The sequence below is a fragment of the Sander vitreus genome, chromosome 3 (genome assembly GCF_031162955.1).
Source record: "Sander vitreus isolate 19-12246 chromosome 3, sanVit1, whole genome shotgun sequence".
NCBI classification, from domain to species: Eukaryota; Metazoa; Chordata; class Actinopteri; order Perciformes; family Percidae; genus Sander; species Sander vitreus.
Window position 1 is genome coordinate 16,762,500 of NC_135857.1, and position 22,201 is coordinate 16,784,700.

The 22,201-nt window shown below is 39.7% G+C and overlaps 1 protein-coding gene across 1 annotated transcript; it reads right to left on the reverse strand.

Moving 5' to 3' along the window:
* Window positions 1-649: 649 nt before the first annotated feature.
* Window positions 650-20,589, reverse strand: trarg1a (trafficking regulator of GLUT4 (SLC2A4) 1a). Its single transcript, XM_078243927.1, has 3 exons — window positions 19,595-20,589; window positions 1,516-1,642; window positions 650-1,205 (listed from the first exon to the last, which is right to left on the reverse strand). Exons 1-3 carry the CDS (start codon window positions 20,000-20,002, stop codon window positions 1,198-1,200), a joined length of 543 nt encoding a protein of 180 aa, XP_078100053.1. The 5' UTR covers window positions 20,003-20,589; the 3' UTR covers window positions 650-1,197.
* Between the last annotated feature and the right edge of the window lie 1,612 nt (window positions 20,590-22,201).

Below are 22,201 nucleotides of genomic sequence, written 5' to 3' on the forward strand. Positions count from 1 at the left end.
AACAATAGCATTTAACAGTCACTGTATTACAATGTAAGAATGGTAATGGAAAATGGGGACCTATGGTGTAGAAAGGTAGTACAAGGTAATATGTAAAATGGAGTTTCAAGGGTACAGGATGAAGGGCAGCAGCCACTAAATCAGGTTTTGTGGTAACGAATTGGAGGATGTGAAAGGTGAAGAGGAATTTGGGAGGTTTGGCATGCGTTTATAGTCTCTGCCAGAGCAAGGCAAGGTTCAAGAGAATCTGGAGCCAAAAAGTGTGTGTGTGTGTGTGGGGGGGACGGGGGTTGGACTCACATAATGTTCACAAATCACTCTTCCATGTGCAAACCTGTTAGCCTTTTTGACTCGACAAGAAAAGAGACAACTAATAACAGTCTAAATGAAGGCAGAATTTTGGTTATCTACATTCAGGCATGCAGTTGGTCTCAATTATTATTTATTTAGTTCAATAAATAAAAATAAAAAATGTGTTCCCTGCCCCTTTTCACAAACCCTTGGATTTCCACTGATAATCCAAGTGCTGACAAAGCAGCCATCGTGACAGTCTTAACAAATCCAGCACCACTTGGCATACAAACATTTTATAAAATGTACATCTATATATATATATTCATATATCCATATTTCAAATATATTTGTAGCTGTATATACTTTGAATGCAACAGGTTCAGTAAGGAATATATGAGGATTATATGCAGCTGTCGGAAGTTTGAAGCCCAAAACCCAGAAGCTGTTTTTCAAAGGAGCCCACATACTTAGAAAATGTCTATTGTTCACTCTCTCGATCATCCTCTTCGTTTTAAGAAGTCCATTTTTCAAAAGAGAAACATTTATGAGTACTCCTGGCCACATACAAATCTGCATTTTCTTTTTCCTCTGTTTTAACCTGAACAATTTTACATCCATTTTTTTGTTATTTTTGTCAAGCAAATGTTACTGGATTCTATTGCATGCATATCTGACGTTTTTTCTCTGAACGTTTTTATTTGTTTACTTGCTGCAGTACCTACTCTCATGAGTTGCCTATTTTTTTGCTTTCGGAGATCAGTCATTATGTAATTACATAATATGGCATTAAGTTAGGAATTGTATGTCTTGTTTTTATTTTTTTATTTTTTTGGAATGGGCTTTTTCCCCCCTTGCATCCGTGGTTTGGCTTCACGGTTCATTTTTCCCCTCAGGTCCTCCATGTCAGCTTACTGCAACAGAAAGGAAAGAAGCAGCATGGCATCATCAGATTAAGTCTTGACTGGTGCAGCTCAAGTGTCAAAGGCTTTGAGTAGTAGGGTAGCCGCCCCTTTCTGCACAGCCCACTACAGTCGCTGCATTGCTAAATTAATCTACACACACACACACACCCTCACTCACTCACTCACTCACATACATTCATAAGCTATACTATAATCATAAAATTGATTTTGTACACATTTCATCATTGAGGCTCATACTGTAAAAATGTGAGTAGTTTTTGTATTTTGAAATTTGTCCTTCTTCTCATTGTTTCTGTACCTGAAAGTGAGACGTAGACTACGATGATGACAACACCCAGGACGATGGAGACGATACTGAGCAGACGAGCCAGTCGACCCAGCCTCCTGGCTCCGTCAATATCCCCCACCTGGAGACTGTTTCTGGACTGGAGATACACAAAAAAACAGGGTATTTGGTATAAGAGGAACATTTGAATGATAATTTTAAGCAAGGCATAGTATAAGATGTTACATAATAATTGTAAACCAAACCATACCACATAAGAGTAAAAAATGGGTTAATGAATGCATTTCATTCTCCTCTGGTACTTTTTTAACTAACTGCTCAAATGAAAGATAAGGATTGTTGTTATATTCTAGTTAAAGGGATGATAGATCACAAAGAAGTTATTGTATTTAATGTATATATTCCACTGGAATGATAGACATATGGAGGGACCTTCACTCCACTGAAAAGCTATTTACTTATTACTCCCCTTGCCACGCAGAATACTTCAGATTAGATTACTTTGTCATGTCTATTGCAGATATATAACCTTGAAAAGAAAGTTTTTTTTCAGATAACCCCAGGTCAGTGATTCATTTTGTAAATAAATCAAACAAATGGAAGATGGTGAATCTAACCTGGTCAATATATTCATTGATGCGTATAAGATTAAAGTGTGAAGGAATTTCTCCCATCTAGCGGTGAAATTATATTTTGCATTCAAAGGAATAGTGCTCTCTAGCACCTCGCTTTTTCAAATATGTGTTGCAACAACGGTAGCCGTTATGTACCAAAAAGCTATGACAATATGTCTTCCAATTTTCGCATTTTTGCCGACGAGGATTCCTTCTCCTGTGGTTCAGCATAAGTATGATCCTCCATTATGAACTAAGGTGCAGTGCAGGCTTTCAAATTTGCCGGGGCAGCAACAAGCGCTTCTCACTGATCTCCTTCTCCGTTTCAGCTGGTTTCAGTCACGTGACGCTGCCTCTGAGCGAAAACGCATTGTGGATTAGCTAGACAGGTAGGCTAGTGCTTTATGTCCCTCTCAGCGATTATAGTTAAATGGCAGAACGACATGGAAGCTTCGTTGGACTTGCCCGTCCAATGTAAATACAGATAAAAAATTCTTCACTTATGAGGATAAGTCAGATCATTGGCAGAGGTCATTTTACACCAATGAGGACATATTTATGAATGAAGACATTGATTTTAGCTAATAAAATACTTAAAACACTACGCAGTGTACCTTTAAAGATAACACACATCTTATAGAAATATACAATCCATCCATCCATCCATCGTCATCCACTTATCTGGTGTCAGGTAGCGGGGACAGCAGCTCCAGCAAGGGACCCCAAACTTCCCTTTTCCCGAGCCACATTAACAGCTCTGACTGGGGGATCCCAAGGTGTTCCCAGGCCAGGGTGGAGATATTATCTTTCCACCTAGTCCTGGGTCTTCCCCGGGGCCTCCTCCCAGCAGGCACGTCCAAAATTGACCGGTAGATCGAGAGCTTTGCCTTTTGGCTCAGCTCTCTTTTTATCACAACGGTGCGGTAATATACAGAATATACAATGAAATATACAAATAAAGAATATACAATTAAATATAAATCTCAAAAAACTACACTGTTGTCTATGTCAAACAGAAACTGGAGAGGGAATCGGGCTTGGAGATTATTATTATTATTATTATTATTATTATTATTATTATTATTATTATTATAATATTGGGATATATAGGAAAGACCGGCTAAGAAGACTTCCAACTCAAGGTCCTGCAGAGAGTTCTGTTGGAAGAACATAATACTATACTATATGTTGAAATGTATTCAAAGGGGCTGTGAGGAACAGGATGAATGCTGGAGGCAATGTGGTTTGAAAAAAAATCATATTAGCAAAAGATTGCTAAAGAAACATGAACAATTTTTGGAAAAAAAATGGATTGCTCTTTTATCACATTATATGTCGACAAATTCCCAGACAAACTCATGGCTCAGAATGAATATCTATATCTACATCCATGCTTGAAATACTAGCAAGAAAGCCATCACACTGAAATGGCTGTAACCAAACCCTCCAACAAAGGACTGCAATTGTCAACGAAATAAACTGCATGGAAAAATTTACCTCCACCGTAAGACTACGGTATGATCAGTGTAAAATACTGGAAAAATGGACTACATATATGTGCCTATAAGATGTAACCAATTACATACTGTATGTCATTTCAGTACAATGTACAATCAAAATAAAGTTGCAAACCATACTCATCTAGCTTTACCATTTTTGGCTCACCAAATGTTTTTAAGTTGAGTTTGTAGTGGTGACATTCATATTTCACATATCCACAGTGACTTTCAATAAGTACAACTCCCCAGTGAGCTTCAATCTAATTTATCAATACAAGCAACCGACAACAAAGAAAACCTTTATATTTCCGTGACAGACAGTTAAAATGTGAGAGAGAAGCAATCAGAAAATACAGCTGAATCAGCAGTAACCACATTAACGCTATCAGTAAAACATAAAAGTAACACCCCAACCAAAGGCATTTACAGTTTGGAGTCCCCCATACATACATAACCCAGAGAAAGTTCCATCCACAGTACGGCAGCTTGACTCTCTCCAACAGCTCTCTGAGAGTTACACTTAAATCTTTATCAGGTGGTTTTCCATTAATTGACGGCCGAGTTATTTTAAAGGGGAAATGACTCACAGACAGAAATGTTGACTTGTCTACTAGGTGCTGAGTCCCTTAAAGTGCTCATATTATGCTCATTTTCAGTTTCATAATTGTATTTAGAGGTTGTACCAGAATAGGTTTATGTGGTTTAATTTGCAAAAAACACCATTTCTTTTTTTAAGATACATTTTTTATTACTTTTTTATATTTTTAAACATACAGAACAGACAAACACAATTGAACAAGAACAACAACCCTCTCCCACCCCCCACCCTCTGCGGTCTCGAGGAAAGAAAACAAACAAATAACAAAAAACAAAACAGGAATCAGGAATCACACCTTGCCTAGACGCTTTCCTCTAATTCTTGTGATGCTGAGGTCATTAGGACTGATACCTGTGCTGCAACACCTTTCCATAGTTCTATAGTCGATGATTTGGCTTTGTTTATCCTTGCTGTAGAGAGCTCAAGCATAACTATGTCTAGAAAATACGCCAACCACTGTTTTATACACAACGAGTGTGGGGGGAGCCAGCGCTGAGCTATCATTTTCTTGGTCGCGGTTGATCCAGCTAGCTATATTTTCTTCTGTCTCCCAAGTAGGTGTAATTTAGAGTCATCATTAAGTAACAAAACAATCGGGTCAGTGGGAATTCGACATCCTATCACATCAGATATTATTGATGTTGTTCCAGAACTCATGCACCTGTTCACACTCCCAGACCATGTGCAAGAAAGTTCCAGTTTATTCAGGTTGGCAGAACGTGCAATAGGGAGTGGGAATGCCTTTAGAGACGTATCTCTTCTGAGGAGTCCAATATGTCCTATGACATATGTTAAAGTGGATCTGCTGGTGATTTGGGTTCTTGGAACAGTGGGAAATGTCCCAAACTGTCTCCCAATTAATTACGTTCCCCTCCGGGCTCAGCTCTCGCTCCCATTTCTTTACCATTGGGAGTTCTCCTACGGATACTTGCATCAGTTTAGCATAAATCCTGGACACTAATCCTCTCACCGGAGAAACAACAAGCCATTTAATGATTGATGGAATTCCATCCAACCCCGGTGTTTTCCCTTTCTTAGCTGTTTTTAACACTGATTTAAGTTCCTCTAATGTTATAGGTTGACCCAGTTGTTCTTCCTCCTCTGGGTGAAGAAGAGGCAGGTTTAGCTCTTTTAGGAACTTTTGGCACTATGTCAGATCCGGATTGCAGGAGGATTCATACAACTTTGAATAAAAGGATTGGAAAGTGGCGGATGCTGTTGATAACAGCTCTGGATTCGCTTTGTTTTAATTTCAGCGCAAGCTATTTGCTTGGTTTGCAACCATTAAAATAGTAATTTTGCCTCACTCTGTGCATTATGAATTCAGCTCTCCTTCTTAGCAAATCATTTTGCTCTGCTGGATTTATGACTAAAAGAGTATGTGTAGATTTAGAAAAACATTGTTCTAAAACACCATATTTTTGTTGTACTGCACATTTCTGCAGCTCTTTTTTTCACCCTGTGTGTTGAGCTCTCTGTTTTAGCTACAGAGTGAGGCATCTCACTTCTATTCCATCTTTGTTGGGAGTCGCACATGCGCAGTAGCTAGGTAAGCACAGCTAGCTAGTCAGTTGCAGAGTATTAGGGCGTGCCATGCTAGCAGCTAGGCGAGCATTATAACGTGTGTTACAAAGTGATGCACATTCGTCACGGAAGTAAAGGCTGGACTACAACAGAGCTGTTTGGAGGAGTTTGTGAACAGTGTTTAATCTGGAAGATAGTAAGTCGCTTGGGTGGACTTTGGGCTTTTTCACTTTGTAAACCTATAACATGCACAAAAAGATATATAACACAATAAGGGAAAAAGCCCAAAAAGATAATATGAGCACTTTAATATAAAATGCCAACAATAATTTATTCCCAGATGTGAATGGCAAAATTGTCAATTTAAGTTGGCCAATTTGGATTGATGTGATTTGCAGAGCCAATTGGTTGGAGTAGGTGAGCGCAGCGATGTGAAGAGGTTGTAGATCAACTTGATGTTGTATGTACGTATATTGCTTTATGTATGCTGCAGATATGGAGATAGGATGATTTATGTGTATGTGTTGCTGAGAGGCATGACAGATGGGAATCCTCAATCTTTGTGCATTGCTTTAATGTTTGAGAGTTAAACACATACTACTGTACATGGCGCATACACAAGTGTACAAAATACTCTTGACATCACCACATTGATTTGGTCGTAATACAAAGGTTTAATTTATGAAATGTGTTCAACAATTTGTTATTTTTTACATCCTTAACAGGTATTATCTGTTTAGCTAAACCTGACAGAATATTCCTCTGACCTGCATTGTTGCCTGAACTGGACAATATGTTCCTTCATTACGATGAACATGGACGCTGTAGTTCACTTTAAGTCAAACCCATCCATATATACTAACTAGCTCACCAAATGTGTAATAATCCGTGGCTAAAAATTTCACCTGTTAAGACAAAAAATGTATGCAAATGATATAACACACAGGAAACAAAAGTGAATAAACATGATAACCCTGGTTTATAAACTAGGTTTATGTTTATATATATATTTTACAGGTTGTACTGAGGAAAAGAACAACAGCATTGGACATTGGAGAGGAAACATTGCCTGGTCTGATGAATTCCACTTCCTGCTGTCTCACACTGGTTGTGTGACTAAATGCATCCATCATGCAGAGTGAAAACACTGCAGTCTGCTGGTAGTGTGATGGTGTTGATTACATTTGCATGGCACTCACTGAGCCCCTTTATAACAAACATTTGAATGCTACAAGACAACTGATCATCCCTTTATGCCAGCTGTGTCAGCAATCTTTTAATAAGATAATGCACCATGCCAGGAGGTTAAAACTGTCCAGGAATGCTTTCATGAACAGTGAAATCAAGTTATGCTGGCTTGTCAACTCACTAGCTTTCAATCCAGAGCTACTTGGGCAATGTATACAATACCAGCTGGTGTAACTCAGCCTGGGGCGGCATCCCTGTGGGGTGCTTTTAACTACGTTTTGGGTCTACGCTCCGGTAAACTGAGATTGTACAGAGGTCAGGCTCAGGGGGAAAACAATATTAGAAAAGTGTAACTCATTCTCTGTTAAACAAGAGCAAAGACCGAATGGGAAGAGATCACATGTAACAAAGTCTAAATTCAAACCTACCCCGCAACATGGCCATTTGCTTGTGATGTTGTGATGGCACAATCTTTTACTCTTTGAAGGTGCTCTAAGCGATGTTGGGTGATGTTACTTCTTGTTGACGTTCGAAGTATTGTCAAACAAAACGAGGCTAGCTCGCCCCTCCCTCCTCCTTATCCCGTCCCTTCCCTTCCGCGCACTAACCCCCCAACCCCCACCCCCACATCCTTCTTGTCGGTTATTGGCTGGAACTCTGTTTGTTATGTTTCGTGGTGCAGGTTGGCGCAGTTTGTTTTTGTTGCTGTTTGTGGAGCCTGGGCTGTCTACAAAGAACATGTTTTTTTTGTTGTTTTTTTTACAGTGTGTTCAGGGGACAGGCAGCTAGCAGATAGTGAGGAGTTTGCCGTATGTGACAAAAAATGTTGTAGCCTAAAAAACACGTCACATCGCTTAGAGCACCTTTAAAGGTTTAAACTGTAGGAGCTGTCTGTGGTGCTGAACTGGTCTTTTTAACCAGAGGCTGTGTGGAATACTGCAGGAAATGGCTCTCACTCCTCTCATCTATATTAAATTACACCACTATATTTCTGTAGGGTGATTTTCTTCATAAAGATAGTGTGGTATTACATGGAATAATTACTACCCCTATTAAATTATACGTATATTTTAAAGACAAAATATGGCCCATTAAAGCCAATTCAGCAGTATAAAAGCATTGTTGTCTAATGACTGACCTCTTATCATACCAAAGACAAAACAGAGAAAGGATGTTGCATGGAGGGAAGACGAGGTGAAACCTTATTTCAGTGAAAAAGAATGCCTAAAATGTAGTTTATCATGATACAAAATGAATATGCATTTTTAGAAGTGAGGTGTTTTTGGATTGTAATACACCACTTTTATTTCATTTTCTACTTACACCTTACCTTATTTTTACCAAAACAATGCATTAAAATATTTCAATCACAAGATCAGTCAATGCTGAGGGTGCAGAGTTGGGGTTGCCTCAATATAGGATAGGATTACACAAGAGAGCAAGAGAGAGAGAGAGAGAGAGAGAGAGATATCCTCCCTCATCTATGTCTACTTCATCCTCTCACTCCCATGAGCCTGTCTGTCTGTCTCCAGGCTGTCTCGGGTGTTGTCAGAACCCACAATGCACTTGGTGCAGGTGGGTGGGGACAGTGCAACCCTGGGGTGTTCCACTAAATCAGGTGCTGCTGGCCAGGGAACTACTTTTAAATAAGTACACTGAAACTGCAATCTGTTTGTGAAAACAGTATAGATCATTTAACATGATGTGTAAACTGCCTGTTTTCCTCTGGGTTTTTACCGATTTTAAAACATACAGATGCCTGATTTTGTTGTTGTGTGATTCTGTTGTTGGGAATATTAATACTTTGGATATTTATTTAAAAAGCATACCCAAATATCAGATGTAATAGGTTTTATTTTCAGTTCAGCCAATTCAATTTAGGTAACAATTTATTCTTTATTCTTTAGGCTTTATTCACATTACCTCAAAAGCATAATATTGCCTTTGAAAGGTGGTGATAAGACATTTAATTGACAAAATTAACAATCTAGACTCCTGACAGTAAAATAAGAGATTTCTTCTCTCTGACTCGCACACAGAGACACACTTCAGCTTTTCACTTCCAGGACTGCAATGTAAAGCTATGGTGCAAACACAGTCCCAGTGGAGCCTGTATTGATCCGGACCCACATCACAGAGAAAAGCAACATCAGCACCTTAAATCAGTGAAAGCCCCTTTCAGAAAACACTGTCTATTTAGCTTGCTTAAAGAGAAAACATTAATGAATGTAGATTTAAAAAGTAATAATAATAAATAAATTATAAATAAGGGCAGGCTGCTATGTCAGCATCCTTGTTTAATACACTCTGCATTGTTCAGGGGCTGCAAGAGATTTAGTGTGTGTGTGTGTGTGTGTGTGTGTGTGTGAGAGAGTGGGTGCGTGCGTGCTTGCATGCGTGCGTGCGTGCGCTTTGCTCAGGCTGATACATGTCTATATTGATTCACAGAGTAAATCTGGTCATATTTGTTTTCTGAATGGGAAATTCTATCCTCAAAGTGTCTTGTCCAGTGTTGATTCTGCTATGAATGTGCGCGCATACACACACACACACACACACACACACACACACACACACACACACACACACACACACACACACACGTTACTCTGTCTCTCTCTGTAGTTCATGTGTTGAGCAGAGAAAGGTGGAGGCTAGTAAGTCAGTAAGTGCTCCCTTTCTCTCTTGTCATTAATAATGGAGAGCAAGCAGCACCCTGGTGGAGAGGGACAGTGTACAACCAGGAGCTGGTGTGTAGTTATGTCTGTGAGACTGGCCATTTAGATCACATTAAAATTGTTTATTTGCAGTTATGCCCTTTATTTCAAATACATTTTTCATTCTTCAATCATTTTTCTCCATACATTTTATTTCATGGTTCTCTTTAAACTGTATTCCCCGTTTTGGTACGTATTTTTCTTTTTTTACTTTGAAACTAAACGTTTCACAAAAGTCAAGGTTGAAGATAATTCATAGTTTAGTAATTGTAGCCATTTTAAGCCCTTAAAGAGAGAGAACAAGGCTGTTGGTTTAAACCACTTTGGTCTGGTTGGGTGTAAGGAGCATTGCGGCCTCTAGGGGCGCTAAGCAAGGCTTTTAGACTCAGTCTTGTTACACTAAAATCTCCATTAAAATTGCAAACCACTCAATGCGGTCGGATGATCAAATCTGTCAGCTCCATGATGGCACCGCTCTCATTCATCGAGCTATAAAATACATTCTAGCTGTAGCTGCATCTCATACATTTTATTGTATTTATATCTTAATTAGCTTGTGGACTGAAAACACAGTTCAAACAAGCTAACTAAGCTAAGTGTTAGCACCACAAAAACACAAGGCCTTAATAGTGTATGCATTATTCCATTTAGCACATCAATAATAAGCGAAGCACTGTTTATTTAGATAATCCAGGGTCATGTTGCACAGTTTAGTTCATAGCGCTGCACGCTGTTGTCAAGATTAGGAGAGCACAATGCTATTGCTGATGTACGGTGACCGACAGGAGTAAACGCCATGCAACTTAAGAAAACACACGCAAATAGACAAAACACAAGCAAATTAAGACAAAAAACAACTTAATTAATTTGACAACACATGCGCAGCATTCAGCAAACGCACTGCAAATACACACAACACAACCAAATACATAAACACGCTGCAAATATGAAACGATGCAAAAAGAAAAGCACACAAACCCAGAAAACAAATGCAACAAAAAAACGCAGCATCCAGAATACACAACGGAAGTTCTCCAGACCTCTAGAGGGAGCAGCTAGTGGAACAGCTTGATTTTCGACCCCACGGGGAGAGAGCGCTCTGCCTTTTTATTAGAGTCGGGTATGGCTGCAGCCTGGAGAACTCCATAGACTGTATATTAAATTCATATTATTATTAATAACATAATATATTAATAATATAAAGTCTATGCTCCCGTCTCATGCCCTCCCGGGCTGGTGCCATCCCCGAGCTTCGGCTTTTCAAAATAAAAGCTCACGTCTGGTCCGCTATGTCTTTGTACTTTGGTGTGTTGGATGTTTGTGAACTAAACAGTACGGCAAACATGCTAATGAATACAATAACTTTTTCAGCAGATGTCTTACTTAAAACACGATGGAGTAAGCAAAGCAGTTTTGTGTTTATATATGCAGGCGGGATTTATTCAGTTTGATAAATCCCACGGTAAATTGGCTGGTTTACTAAACAGGGAGGGGACTATAAATCCTGTCTGTTTTTTGTATTTCAAGAGCGAATTGCTCCACAATATGAATACAGATTGATCACTTATTTTGTTGGTAACCGTTGTTGTATAATCACAATATTACACTTGAGGAGGCCTATAGGCTACTTCAGTAATGCGCCTTTCGGACCTCGAAATTAAACCCTCTTGTAATATGGCTTAAACAAACGTGTCTCTCTCTCTCTCTCTCTCTCTCTCTCTCTCTCTCTCCTCGTGGTGTCGAAAATCCAGCTGTTCCACTAGCTGCTCCCTCTAGAGGTCTGGAGAACTTCCGTTGTGTATTCTGGATGCAGTGTTTTTTTGTTGCATTTGTTTTTTGGGTTTGTGTGCTTTTCTTTTTACATCGTTTCATATTTGCAGCGCGTTTATGTATTTGGTTGTGTTGTGTGGATTTGCAGTCCGTTTGCTGAATGCTGCGCATGTGTTGTCAAATTAATGAAGTTGTTTTTCTTTTTGCACCGCTTCTTTTTTCGGGGTTTGTGTGCTTTTCTTTTTGCATCGTTTTTTATTTGCAGCGCGTTTATGTATTTGGTTGTGTTGTGTGTATTTGCAGCAAGTTTATGTATTTGGTTGTGTTGTGTGTATTTGCAGCGCGTTTTCTTAATTTGCTTATGTTTTGTCTATTTGCGTGTGTTTTCTTAAGTTTGCCCCTGTCGGCCACCGTACTGATGTGTTTGTGAGATTAACATTATACAGTACATCTACAAAGTGCTGGCTGTCCTGTCCAGAAAGGGGCAAACACATCAGTAACTAAATACTGTAGGTATCAGATTGATACAGGAAAAGGAAGCACTAATAACTAATCAGGAGATGGTTTGTCAAATCCATGAGCAGATGACAAGAGTCCAGTTACAGCATTAATGCACGTATAGTTCCTTCAATGAGATGTTAAGAGGTATAATGGTTACTGTGTTCACGTCTTAGTTTAGCATGCTAGCATGTTAACGTCTGTTAATTAGCACAAAAGACAGTACAGTATGGCTGAGGCTCATGGAAATGTCATTAGTTTTGCAGGTATTAAGTTATAATCTAAAGTAGTGGACACATTTTGACCTGATAATGGCACTGCACGAAGAGTCAGAGGATCATCAAAGGTATTACAGTTCATCCCCAGGGGAATATGAATGTGTGAATCAAATGTAATGGTAATAAAGTGGCTAATGACATGACGGCATGTAGGATTGCTATGCATTTACTACAGTTAACTATCTTAGTTACCTAGTTAATCTATAAATAATAACTTAAATCTTAGGCATATTGGACTATAACACATTAGAAAAATACTGCAATGAGGTGAAGTTGTACCTGTAAGCACTCTGACTTTTGGGGACTCATTATTGCCATCAACGTTGGGCTTAAAAATGTACTTTTGTGTGTAATAAATTACTATAATAACAATGCCAATAAAAATAAAAATGTGAAGGACATGTAGCAATAAATGAACATTTTGTTGGGGTACTATTACAGTTATATTCAATGTTAATTTTAAAGCCCCGATTTAAAGATTTCTGACTTTGGAAGCTCCTTCTGCTATACCCCTGCACCCCTCCCCCATGCCTTGTAAAGCTGGGTAGTGCTCTATTGCCATCACTTAGCCACAACATGACACTGTACTGTAAGCTTATATTATATCCTATTTTATCTGCTGTGGAATGAAAATATCATTACCTGCACAGGTTTAACATTTCAAATAATATCTTCAGATAATTAGCAACAATAAAGTGCTCTCCCACTATATCTGCAGTATGAGATTGCGAATAAGAAGTAATTTACCTACACACACACACACACACACACACACACACACACACACACACACACACACACACACACTCACACTCACACTCACAGTCATCCATCCAGTGCAGCATTGCGAGTCCATATTTCACAGGCAAATCTGCAGAGCGTGCAATAACGCGCCTGCAGTTTGGGCCTTCCCATTACTGGGATAGGCTGGTCTGAGCAGTAAAAACCTATTACCCCTGCCTCTCCAATCCCCATAATTGACTGCACATCATCCGTGTTTGCCAGCCGCAAGCCTTCCCCACCAGAGCATCTGTCAGAGATCTGTGGCGACAGCCAGCTGGAAGTTGGCTTTTAGGTGGTCCTGCTGCTGGAAGTGGTGGTGGATGATGATGGATGTAACTTTTGGCAGTCCTGTTGTTAGCAATGCACCATCTGCCAGAACAGAAAGATGCTGACTGGCAAAATGATGCCTTAACAGATTGTACTTTAATTATAGTAAATTTTGATCGTTTACATGATGACAACATGGATACTTTGTCTGTACATTGATTATTAATGTTACAATTCCCTTTTTTCCTACAGTGATGCCTCATAAAAGTTTGTTAAAATATGCGCTGGAATTCTGAAATGCAGTCAATGTAATGTGGACATACGTAAATGGCGAGAGGATTATATCTACACCACAATAAAAGGGTCATGTGGCAGTTTGAAGGTGGACATAGGCAACTAAAACAAATTCTATTAAGGTTAAAGCCACATTCATTCTTGATTTTTTTTGTTGGCCACTTGGATACAGCAGTTGCTATGGCGAACATGTTAGCAAACAATTGCCTATTTGTATACCATCACACACAACACCATTAGCATTCATTTGGGGCCCGGTTTGTGTCCCCTTGATGAATGTAAGTCCAATATTAACACTCCTTTTAGCCCTGTTTGTGTATTTTTCTTTTCATATTGCACATTGTCAATAAAGAAAATTGATTAGTGCAGCTTTAAGGTTATATTTAGGTTCATATGTGCTTAGACAACTACAACAAGCTAAGGTTTTGAATTAATACATTGATTGAAACCTGAGCCCAGTGCAATGGATGTTGAAGGCAGCTTTACACACTCATTAACAACCCACCACAGACCTAACTCATTATATACAACTGTGGCATTTCACATCAAACTACTGTTTATGTTGGAAAAAAAAGAAACCCATTCATCCTTTTGTTTACAACTTCCTGGAATCTGGGCTGTTTCCTCTGACCTCCCATTTTGACAGCAGTTGAGTAGTTTTAGTTTCTCTCTTCAACTTCCTAGAAGTATCCATTTCACAGGCGAGGGGAATATTAGCACTTAGTCGTGAGCTTGCACTCTCGAGCTCTATCGTGCGGTATCAACCGCATTACTTTTGATTCATTTGTTCACAGCAAGTGTTGTAAACCTCTGTTTTCCTGCTCTGACTCACTTGCACTTATCTGACATCACTGTGGTATCTGATTCAATTCCTTTCTAATCCAGTGATAGGAACTATTTGCTGTCTCTTGGACCCATCTGCCCTTGTAGCGAATTATGTTTTTATCTTCTTTGCGAGGCCCGTATCCCCTTTCCATACCCTCAGGAAAGAAAGAGGATGTTGATTGCTGCCACATAGCTTGGCTAACTGCTGCAATCTGCCCTCTGCAGAGAAACTAAATAGACTTCTCTCGCCTTTTATTGAGTTAATGGCCAGCTCCAGTTTCTCCCTCCTTCACTTTTCTTTCTTTTGCCCTCTGTCAACGCCCCTCTCTCTCTCTCTCTCTCTCTCTATCTCACTCACTCACACACACACACACACACACACACATTCTCCGTGCCATTAGCGAGACTTGACTTGTGAAAGTCAGTGGTTTCATGATGATGGCTTGAGGAAATACAGGCTGTCTTGTGGATACTGCCTGATATTGCCTGATATTCTCTTTGGTGTGTAGTGCCCACAGGAGTGATATTACAGAACTAATGGCCTTACTGCAATGCCTTTGCCTTGTTTATCTGTAGATCTGAGTGCTGGCTGCTGCACAGCTGGCTGCTTCACAGTGTCAGAAGTAAAGTGCCCTGAAAAACACAAATAACAACTAAGCTACCATCAGCCAACAGGAGTTAAAATCCTGACACAACAGTTACTACTAATGCCACTAAAAGACTCCTGGTAAAATCCTGCCAGATACTTGTTTGTCATAAACCTTATTTATCAGTTACAGCTGTTGTTTCATGGTTTAAACACACAGAGGTTCCGTGTTGGAGGAAGCATTCAGATCATTTACTTAAGTAAAAGAACTAATACCACACTGTAAAAATACTCCATTGAAAATTATACTTAATTAAAAGTATGTAAGTATACTGTAATCACAAAAATATACTTGAAAAATGAACAGTATGCACAAAAATATACTATTAAATTATTAGATTATTATTACTTGCATTCATGTAAAAACTTGATTTTACAGTTGTAGTTGGTTGAGTTGGTTTCATGAATAAATTGTTTGTTTGGTTTGTAAAAATTCTGAAAATTGTGAGAAATGATGTCACTATTACCCAGAGCGTAAAGTGACACCATAACTTAACCAGTAATAAAAGCTGTCAAATAATTGTTAGGGCTGGGTATCGATATCGATACTTTAAGGTATAACCCAGAACTAAGTATCTAAACTTCAGTCAAACGATACATGCATTTGACCTTTTTGTACCCAGATCTAAAATAACTATTTGTATGGTTTTGCTCACAGCCAATCACTGCAAGCCTTCTTCGATTTAATGCAACGTGTGATTGGCCCACTGCTGCAGCAGCTACAACGTATGCAATCTATGGCATGGTGTATTTGACGGAGTTGGCACTGCCCAAATGCTTCCATTCACATGATGGGTATCGAATGAAGTAGAAAGAAAATGTATCAATTGAAGTACTCTATATTGGCATCAGTATCACATACTGTACTAAGGGTACAGGTATTGGTACTGGTATCGAAATTTTTTAAACGATACCCAGCTCTACAGTATTAATTGTAGTGTGATAAAATGTATAATATTTTCCCCTGAAATGTGGTGGAGCAGAAGTAGAAAGTGGCATGAGCTCAAAATACTCAGGTACCTTGAATTTGTACTTAAGTACAGTATGTGAGGAAATGTACTTAGTTACTTTTCACCACTGAACATTGTGGCAAAGGTTGCACATAACAAGACACTTTGCTTAGTTTTGTTTTACAGATCTTGATGATCCACCAAATGTAAAAACAGATTTTTCATCTGAATGATCAGCTCACAGCCTTTATTGTGTTTGCAAATTCCATCTCCTCTGCCAGCTTTGTTTGTAAGTTTCCTTTGGCTTTTGATGACCTCCAATCTCATCAACTACAGTAGATATCTAATGATGACAGATACTCCCTACAGATGTAACACTGTTTAAGTGATATAAGGTACTGTAGTTCAGGGGTCTTCAACATTTTTAAGATTATTTTTGGGGATATTTTTGGGCAGCCCAAAGCCTTTATACAGACTTTTTTTTAGTGCATAGAATACTAAGCTATTCAAATATTTCTTGGCATGATTTTATAAATCATGTTTTAATGTTACAAATACAAAGTAAATCCTTAAGATTACCTGTATCTGTGGATGGCTACCTTAATGATTACCTTACCTATAGGCCAGTAAACCTATCACCAATGTGTTTTTTTCAAAAATAGGCTGATTTATATTTGCTAATAACATGTTGGATTCATGTTAAGAAATTTCAATTTCTGAAAAGACTTTAAAAAAATTAACAATAATTTGGTGGCCCCCCTGCAGTAACTCTGAGGAGACCCTAGGGCCCCCGGACCCCCTGTTGAAGATCTCTGCTGTAATTAAACCCTGTTGTTAAATGTGTGTAGACAAAAATTCTGTTCAAATGAAGCTCAATCCCATTGAAGGAGTCTATGGTTCGAGTACATACAGACATAATTGTAGGGTCTTATCAGTATCTGAAGACAATGGGATTTTGTGTGATTCAGTGGGGGATTTGACCGTGATGTACAGTTTCAGTAGACGAGCACTCAGATGCCTGGATTTTGTCACTAGTGGTGTCAGTCAGCTAAAGACCTTTTTACTGAAGATTACGGCAATTACAACTTGAAGGGTGCAGGATTCCTGACCTGCCAGTCCAAGAGAAAGTCCTGCTGTGTCATGTTATGTGAATGTCTGTGTAACAATCCCTGAGATTTTTTTCAGAGCATGTGCTGCCCATGTGTGTGCAGCAACCTCACATGCAGAGTGCAGCACAGTATAGTACATAACGACAAATAATCGTTTAATCATCGGGCCTTAAATTATGTCTGTAAATATTGTAATAAATATTGGGCCATTTGCAGGGGCGTAGCACAAAATTCTGGGCACTGTAAAAAGGCATTTTCTATGGGCCCCTCCCCGCATCCACAGCTATTCATTCTAGCATCTTTTTGGGCCCTCCTCACATTTGCAGCTCTTATCCCATCAAACCTTGATTTATTGACTTTGTGAATTTACAAGATCAACTTTCCACATTTGAGTCTACTATGATGGAGGAGTGTCAAAATCAGAAGGGTGGGGGGGGGGGGAGGACATACTGACATAGTAAAAGCACAGCGCTAATTGGCTGGGACAATTAAACCATGCCAATTATTACATGCCTTCTGCAGCTTTTGTAGGAGCTTCCTGATAGCAGAATGTTTTATTGTATCAACTTGTATAAAAGCGTAAGACAAAGTGTAGAGACTGGAATGCTTTGCAGCAATATCACTGGTCTATTGCATACGCGATGAGTTTTTTTTAATAGTATATGTGTTCCAAAGTGAAGCAAGGGTCACCATCAATGGGGAATAGCCTACTTCATCAATGCTGCACTGTACACGTAGTTATTCTAAATTACAAAATCATTTACACGTCGAACACAAAGCTTTTGCTTGTCAGGTCACACACACTTGACCTTCACACTATGTTTATATTTGTACACGTCTAAATCAACTAAGCCCGGCGGTATCTCGCTTTGATATCTAGGACATTCTCTAAATGTGCACTGGCTAAATGTAATGAGTTACAAGCTCTCACTGCTTTCAATAACAAGTCCACCATTTTTACTGCAGACCTCTCACCACTGCAGAGGGTGACACCAAGAAAAGTGTCAGCTTTCAATTATTATCACAGAGCAACCTCAACATACTGTAGATCCTGTAGGCTCAATTAAATGTGCGACAATATGAATGTGAAGAGGCCACATAATAGTCAATAGATGGGGTGGAAAGAGTGTTTGTTGAAGACCAACTGAGGATTGTGTCACCAGAATATTGATTGGAGAGTACTAAACAGTAGCAGCATATCAAACTCTGGCTGTCCAGTGTGGCTGTCCAGTGTCTTAGCTGCATCTTGTATCAGCATTTCCTGCATCCTGAAACGTTCAGTGAGAGGATTAATCAAGTGTCAGCGCCTCTAAACCAGAACAACAAGCAGCTGAAGCCTCAACACTCGGAAAGCTGTTTGATGCACTGAGCTCTAGGTATGTGTGTGTGTGTGTGTGTGTGTTTTTGTGTTTCCTTTTTCAAGTGAACCCTGATATTCAGAGTTTATCAGGGACCACAGAGCCAACTGCACTACACCTGAACACAACAGTTTTCTTTAAATTAAATATGCAACATCTGGAGGAGTTTTAGGATATTCAGATACATTACTGCGCACAGTGCGTAGAATTTAACTGAAGTGTTCTGCAGAGATCTGTGTTAAACTGCATCTGAGGGTCTTAGGTCTTGCTTAAAAAACATCTTTAATAACCTGTTTTCTCTTGGTGTTTAAATAAATGTTGCAGTCAAAGGATGAGATTAGATTTTTACAAATAAATGCTGAACAGTTGCAGACGCTGGTGTCTGTTTACATTGATACCAGTTATGTGGGATAGACAATCAAACGTTGAACCACTGAGTCAAATAAAGAAAATGAATCACTGACTATTATATTTTGATAATTGATTAATCATCGTTGATTAATTATTGTCGTGATTTATTTAATAATAACACCAAATATTTGTCAGTTCTGGCTTCTCAAATTTGTGGATTTGCTGGTTTAATCTGTTTTATACGACTGTAAATTGAATTTTGGACTGTTGGCCTAACAAATTATGTATTTTTTTTCCCTTTTCAGGATGAATATACCCCTCCCAAGCACCTTGGTGGCCATTCTGTCACACACTAGTATTGCTCTTCTAAGTTAAGAGAAATATCACTCTCACTTTCCTCAAATATCAAAATGATATGTAGTGGCATGCTTCAGTAAACATTAACTGTAGAAGATAATAAACCATAACAGATTCCTGCAGAAGTACATAGCTGGGAGACATCTTTCCTAATTTGTCAGTTATACAAACTTGACATTTATGAACCAGATTATGTTGATATCAAATGTATTTAACAAAATGAATATTACTAAGTTTATGGAGTTTAAAACTAAAGAAACACAATACAGACACATTTTCATTATGATTTTGATTTCTCTATCAACAGAGATGATGCTGTACAGAGATCATCATCATGTCTTCTCTCAAAAACATCCTCACATATTCACCCATTCATCTCTGCTGCTCCACTTTTTGCACTTTAGACTAATTTGTGTTGATAGTTTTTGGTGATCTATTCTACAAAGACAGTAAAGTGATACTCACCATGATGGAGTACACCAGTGCGACAATGCTGACGGGCCAGACGGGGCAGAAGCAGGACATGATAACAAGGATGAGGTAATCCTTGGGCTTCGGGGTCTCCTGGACTGTAGCGTTGCCGGTGGAGGAGCGGCTCAGACTGGCCTTGGACGGGGAGAGGGGGGCGGCGGCGCCCAGCTGTCCGGCGGAGCCCGATCTCACTGCAACGCCGTGGCCGTTCAGGTCTGCTTCCTGGCCCTTGTCGCTGTCCATGTTGACCGTAAAGGAGGTGGACATCTTCATCCCATTTCCTCCAGGCTCGGTGGTCAGCGCCAGGAGTTTCTCTGTCTCGTAGGGGTCCGAAGCCTGAGTGCCTCCTCCACCCTCACTTAAGTTGGACTTCAGGAAGTCGGTGTCCGTGTTGATGGCCATGTTCAAGTCTCAATTGTATCAAATTAGATCAGAAAAGGAATATTTTAAAAAGTGGTTTAAAAATTAATTACAGACCAGGCACCGACATCCCATAATAGAGCTGAATGCAAGTTTTTACAACTAATCTTTCAACTTTGGTTGAATGAGTGTGATCAACCAGCTGCGTTGTGGTGGGTGGATGGAAATTAGATTGATTGAAATCTAATTGATTTGAAAGGTCCTTTAAAAAGCTCGGATGTAACAGATCAATCCCCTAAAAAGAATACAATCAGAGAGGAGATGAAAGCAGCCAGATTCCTGCAGATATCATTCTTCCACTTGAATTTCTGTCACCTTCCTTTACATCCGCCGTGTAGCTCATTTCCAAAAGGGGATCAGATGAGAAAATGTCCCCTCCTCTCTGATACATCCAAGGATGATCAATTCAATCAGAGGAGCTCCTGTCGCCCGACTTGATCCAGTTACCACTTTCCTTTAAGTCTGTCTGTCTATTGAAAAGTAGCCTTTAAGCGCTTCACTTTCCTTTTCTATACACTGAAGGATGAAGGTGAGGCGGCTCTCTCAAAACAGACCCCAAATCAGCCTCTTTTGTCCTTCTATCATCCACTGTCTCACGACGCAGCAGCACAGCGAGTGTACTCAACTTGGGACCAGTGTCAAGTCACCCATATTAAATCAGAACACTTCCGGTGACGAAACACAAAATAAAAGCCCCAGCGTATTTTGATTAGCCGAATACAGTAGGCCTAAATGACAATACTTAACCCGCGTAGCCCAATAATAACATATTCCATTTAACAGTTTGTGAACACAACAGCAATGTAAAATGCAATATAATAAAGGATCACGTCATTATTGTAGGCTACCTATGGCATAGGCCTAGGTACTCACTGGTTTATGCACCACGGTCAGCACGCTATGTGGCTCAAATCAAACACACCCACAAAGGTGCGCGCTGGTTCTGATGCTAAATGCTAAAATGCTAATGGTGGCGCAGCAGTGACTTCTGCGTTCACTCAGGAACTTTTAACGTCAGTGAGGTGTGTGAGGACTGTGTGCTGTTGTGACTGCAGAGCCTCAATCAGCTCAACATGTTTGAAACCGTTGAAAGAGTTGAAAGAGTTCAATGGGACAGAGAGGCTGAGTGGACTCTTAATGTGGATTGAGAATGAGCAGGAGCAGATTGAGCAGGACTTCTACTTTCTGTGGCTTTGTAATGTTTGTTGCACCCGCCGTGGTGTCCATAGCTTTTTTTAAAATTGATTGTCGGTCGCTTTTGTCTAATTGAGTTTTGTCCTCGTTTCCGGTTGTGTCCCTTGATAATTAGTAGTGTGCAGACTGCAGAGTGTGAAAGGAAGCTCTTCTTGGTTTCGAATTCAACATAGGGGCTCTGTAGTGTAACATGCAAGGCGATGTAACGTTGTCATGTTCATGCGCTTTTTGCGTAGCCTAAATATGTCCAAAATCTAACATTTACAGGTTTTTATTTTGAATACACAATCACAGTACTTCCCGTATGAAATTGGCTTTCTCTGGCTAACTTGCTGCATCTTATTTTGGAGCAGGGCAGTCTGACACAGAGCCGCCGCCGCCTCCTCCTCTTCCTCCTCCTCCTCCCTTTCTTCCCCTCTTCTCAACATCAGCACCAGTGGTTTATGGAGGAAAGCCAGCGGTGGATTGTGCTGCTATGCAGAATTTACTGTAGCCCTGTTGTTTAGGCCAGGGCAGGGTTTTCAATGGCACAGCCTGGCATCATATATCAACTCTTCCATTTTCTAAATAGCACTGATGATATTCAAGAAAAAAGTTTTACTGGATCTGAGAAGAGATACATTGCATATGGTCTCTAATGAGTACTATATCAAACCACAGTTTTAGTCTCCTTGGTTTGCTGCCTCAGATCAGGCAGGAACTGCATTAGTAAAGGTGGTTGTATAGGGCTGGATGCTATAGCTTGAATGTTTAATCACGATCCTCTGTGGGTTTAGTTCTTTGATCTGCTCCTATTGATTTTACTCGACTGGTGCATTAGCGTCAGCCTCATTTCCCTGAGTGACTGCTACAGTGCACTGACCTGTGGTAGTGATGAGTGGGGGGAACAGTGCCGATAGTGATGAGTGGGGATTCCCTGAATGAAACTGAGCTCTCTGTGTGATGTCATACTATTGATCTAATATTTTATGTCAATGTGCAAGTATA